This window comes from Hemibagrus wyckioides, linkage group LG15 (genome assembly GCF_019097595.1).
Source record: "Hemibagrus wyckioides isolate EC202008001 linkage group LG15, SWU_Hwy_1.0, whole genome shotgun sequence".
NCBI classification, from domain to species: domain Eukaryota; kingdom Metazoa; phylum Chordata; class Actinopteri; order Siluriformes; family Bagridae; genus Hemibagrus; species Hemibagrus wyckioides.
Window position 1 is genome coordinate 22,467,501 of NC_080724.1, and position 5,179 is coordinate 22,472,679.

Here is a 5,179-nt window from a genome sequence, read left to right on the forward strand (position 1 = left end):
AGAATCAGCTGTAAACAGCTATAAATATCTATAAGCAGCTATAATCAGTCATTCCCTCATTGCTCTCTCTAGACGTTAATAAGAACGTCCGTAAAACCGCATCAAGTAAACTCACAGCGCGGTTTAGTCCTTGTGAATAAGCTGTTACCGTGGAAACGATAACCTATTTATGTGTGGAAAATGAATCAATGATTTCTGACCAGAATCCAGAATTTAGGCAACACCCAAAATCCATCCATGCTGTCAAACGGTCAAAGGGTCAGCTTGCTGTTAGTGTTACAGTGCTGCAGTGACCTCAGGGTCACTTCTGCTCAACACGTCATGTGTTCAGTGACTGTTACAACACTGACTTTACAACACTGCAAAATCATGTCAAACTGTATACACAAACAAATAAATAAACAAATAAATAAACAAATAAATAAGGTCAGCTTTTCCTCACCTAGTGAAACCACAGCCACGCTCTCGGGCAGGAAGTGAAGCTTGAACCTGATCAGCAGGTGAACCAGTATGATGCAGATTCCTGTAAAAACAAACAAACACACCAATTAATGTGATATCGTTATCTACACTCACCATCCACTTTATTAGGAACAGCTGGACATTCATACAGTTATCTAATCAGCCAATCAGGTGGCAGCAGCACAAAGCAGAACCTGGTGCAGATACGAGACAAGAGCTTCACCTCAAACACCAGACTGAGGAACTAGTGTTGTCTCTGTGACACTGAGGAGCGAAACACCTGACTGATCAGAGCGATCTGAGGAAGTCTACAGTAACTCAAATAATCACTCTGTACAGCCGTGATGAGCAGAAAACCAGCTCACAATACACACAGCACATCTGCATACACAATCACATCGGGTTCCTCTGCACCAGAGCCTCACAGTCCTGTTCTTGGCTGATAAGGAGAAGAACCTGAGGTGGTCATCTCATCTCATCTGTTGTAGCTCATCCACCTCAAAGTTTGTGTGTTTTCTGAGATGCTTGTCCTCTCACTCCGGCTGTACAGAGTCACTATAAACTACCTAGCAACTCCGATCAGTCAGTGTTTGTTATTTTCCTCAATGTTTTTTGTTTTTCGCACCACTCTGTGACTGAGACTGCTGTGTGTGTAAATCTCAAGGGATTACTTATTTATTTACATTTTTTGTGCATTTTATCTTGCATCTGCATGGCTGTTTAGTTTTTTTTCTAATACTGTAACTGTTCAATGGATTATAAGGTAATATAATAAAACTATATTAAAGATAATAATAATAACAAGAAGGACACCAGAGCGGTGTTATTGCAGGCGTGGTGTTTATTAGCCAGCGGCGGTGCGCGATTCACACGTCTGTCCCCCGACGTTACTGCAGAGAGACTGAAGTGTCTCAGTTGTGTTTAACTGCATTTACACTGACTGCTCTGTTTAATGCTCTGAGACTCGCAGAGCGTCTTCAAGAGATAAAGAAAAAAACAGCACAGTCAGGCTACCCAAGACTGAAGCTGTACGTTAACATGACTGTTTCCTGATTGGAGGATGAGAGGGTGTGATCTGAAACACAGCTCTACGCACTGATGCCCCATGTGTTTGAGTACCGATGACGAGTAGGCTGAAGAAGATGCTCATGCCGCTCGATTGCTCCTCCTCCTGAGCCTTGACCCCCGTCTGAACCGGCAGAATGGGCTTGACCGTGGGCGGGGTCGAGGTCGTCGGCTTGGCAGTGGACGCGACGCTGTGTAACGTTTCATTTCCGAGTGTTTCTGTGCCGTTTATTCTAAAAATGACCAAAAATACAAAGACAAACATTCATTTAAATTACATTCAAAAGAATCGATTCGCTTCACAAATCGAGTTTCACTTCGAGTTTGTCCTTCAAATGATTCGAATCATGATTCATTGCTTTTCAATTTAGTTCAAAATGTGTTTTTTCTGGATTTGATTCACAATTTGTCGAAAAACTGTGAGCTGAATGGATTCGGATTCAAATCTATTTTAATCAAGTCGATTCTGCAGATTGCTGAGTTGATTTAGTGTCGATTCACAATTCATTCGTTTTCAGTTCAATTACCACTTCTTTATTTATTTATTTTTTTTTTTTTTTATTTGCCAGAGCTGATTGAACTGGATCTTAACGGAGTACATCCTGATTCACAATTTTCAGGTTGATTCAAGATTCAAAAGCTATTAAACATTATATAATTTTTAGTGATTTGATTCGATTCATAAATCATTAACTTTTAATTCTATTCAAATCAACTTGATATGAGTTAATTCGATTCACAATGCAAGAGTTTACAACTCCAAAAAAAGGGCTTAGTTCAATTCGTTAGACTTCATTTAAATTCTAAATTCATTTAATTCCAGTTGACTCGATTCAACTGATTCAAATCTTCGATTCATTTCAAAAGCAACTGCCATTCGGTTCATGATTCATTGTTGTTGCTGTTTTTGTTTTTAATCAATTCAAATAATACTGACGTAAGAAAATGTTTATTTAGCTTTCTGCGTGTCCAAGAATACTACACAGACACATTACAGCACATACAAAAAAACCCATAATAAATAAAAGTAGAATGAATAAATAACAGAATACAGCGAGGTTACGTTAGGTCATGTCTATAAAAAAAATATACATATATATATATATATACAACTTAAGAAGGTTATGGACGGTGTAGAGACACTAGAAAGTGTTCTAACGTTAGAGGAAACATTTGGATAAGCTAAAGTGTAATGCACTAGATAGGGCGCAGAAGGCTTTAGTGCCCCATGTAGTGTACTTCTATGGAATTCTGCACTTAAGATGCTGCCTGAGGGAGTAATGATGAGTGCAGACAGGCAGATGAACTACCTGTGAGAGTCGGTTTGTGGGTCAGGGTTTTCATTTTGTCCGTTTTGTTCTTCTCCATCGGTGAGTGTTTGTGTTTGATGTTGGCTCTGCTCCTCAGCCTGCTCCTGCTCTCTCCTGCGCTCTGAGAGCTCAGCGTGTGTGTCATCGCATTCACATCCCCACACGAGAGATATCAAAACCAGAAAACACAAAACTGCACCTCTATCCACTAGTTTCATCGTTAGATAATGCAATAAGGGTGATAAATAACCTGATCCAGCCCATTTAAACTCCACATGCTAGGCTAATCCGTGTCGTTCAGCAAGCCACATCACGACTTCTTCCGCAATCTCTTGAGTGTTTGGGAAATGTAGTTTTTAAAATGTAATATAAACAGAAATTTAAAAGACAATAAGAAATAATCAGATAATCCTCCGAGCTTAGTTGACTGAGTTAAAATGCAGATATGTAATTCCTTGTAAATAGTGCTAATGCAGTCGAAACAGGGACCGAATTAACGAATAATGTGTTGGGTTGTACTACATGTCCCAGAATGCTAAGCGCTACGATGTACGTATAAAAGTGTGAAAGTGGGCGTGGTCTTGTCCAGCCTCCGGTGAATGAACGTGAAGAACGTTCGAGATGCAAGCGGTTTAGTTTATTTTAGTAATAAATCTAGAAATAGTTTCGAATTATAGCTAAACAATAATTCGCATATTCAACAATGATGTGTATTGTATATTTATTGTCATTTCAACCATATATATATATATATGGTTGAAATAATAAATATACAATACACATCATTGTTGAATATGCGAATTTATATATATATATGTACAGATCATTATGACCACCTGCATTTTGCTGCCGAAACAGTCCTGACCCGTCCTGCACTGTGTATTCTGACCCCTTTCTATCAGAACCAGCATTAATTTCTTCAGCAGTTTGAGCAACAGTAGCTCGTCTGTTGGATCGGATCACACGGACCAGCCTTCACTCCCCACGTGCATCAGTGAGCCTTGCACTACCTCTACCTGTCATCCGCTGCTATAGTTATATTTATGTTTATTCTATTTGCACTACCTCAACCGCTACTGTGTATTTTTGCACAATATTTTTGCACAATACTTTTTTTTTTTTTTACATCATTTCACTTTATCTATTTTATTTCACTTACATTCCAGTACACGTTCTTTTATTTCCTCTCAGCGCTAAGTGTCCTGTGTTCTTTTGTGTTGTCTTTCTTGTATTTCTTGTCTTTTGCACTGTCTTGTCTATGCTCTGTTTGCACCTAGCTGCACACTGTGCACTTTACGTGGCTAAGACAAACTTCTGTCCTAGCTCTGTGGTGGTGTTTGTTGTTTTGTGTTGAACTTGTTGTTGTATGTTTCTGTATCACCAGGTCCTGGAGAAACGTTGTTTCATTTCACTCTGTACTGCGTCAGATATATGTGGTTGAAATGACAATAAAAGCTTCTTGAATCTTGAATCTTGACCGCCCATGACCCTGTCACCGGTTCACCACTGTTCCTTCCTTGGACCACTTTTGATAGATACTGACCACTGCAGACCGGGAACACCCCACAAGAGCTGCAGTTTTGGAGATGCTCTGATCCAGTGGTCTAGCCATCACAATTTGGCCCTTTTGGTCAAACTCAAAGCTCAAATCCTTACGCTTGTCCATTTTTCCTGCTTCTAACATCAACTTTGAGGACAAAATGTTGACTTGCTGCCTAATATATCCCACCCACTAACAGGTGCCATGATGAGGAGATACTCAGTCTAGTCTTATTCACTCTTCTAGTCTTATTCACTTCACCGGTCACTGGTCAGAGTGTTAAACCTGATCAGTGTATAAGCACTGCAATATTCAAAATTGGAGACCTGTAAACAAGAGGGTTCTTGTAAACATATAACAAGTATGGTTTTGAGATATCAGGAGCCTGGACAGTGCAAATGGTCATCACAAATCTCCTGAGGTTTCTGGTTGGCCTGAGTGTGGTTGAGTCTCGCTGTACAGTGAGGTTATGGTTGCCTAAATGTCAGGCAGGAATGACAAGATCAGTTTTTGTCAAGTTGAGCTTCAGGTGGTGTTCTTTCATCCAGATGTCATCTCACAGGCAGGCAGAGTGTGTGCTGAAATTGATGGATCTTCTGGCAAAACAAATTGAGCTGAGTGTCATCAGCATAGCAGCCATGAGGCGCAATCACAGGCTTCAGAGATGATGTATGAATAAAAAAGAGCCAGAGGACCTAGAACTGACCCCTGAGGAACACCAGTCGTGAGTTGCTGAGAATCAGACACCACGGATCTGATAATTCAGTGCCACCAGAAAGATTAATAATAATGCTAATATATC

The 5,179-nt window shown here is 40.0% G+C and overlaps 1 protein-coding gene across 1 annotated transcript in view; it reads right to left on the minus strand.

Moving 5' to 3' along the window:
• Positions 1-3,168, minus strand: part of slc9a8 (solute carrier family 9 member 8) — a 35,027-nt gene extending 31,859 nt beyond the window's left edge. The window contains exons 1-3 of the mRNA XM_058409583.1: positions 2,838-3,168; positions 1,582-1,760; positions 443-523 (exon numbers count right to left, since the gene is read on the minus strand). Of these exons, the coding sequence (XP_058265566.1) occupies positions 443-523; positions 1,582-1,760; positions 2,838-3,055 (478 nt within the window). The 5' untranslated portion in view covers positions 3,056-3,168. The remainder of the gene's footprint in view (positions 1-442; positions 524-1,581; positions 1,761-2,837) is intronic.
• Between the last annotated feature and the right edge of the window lie 2,011 nt (positions 3,169-5,179).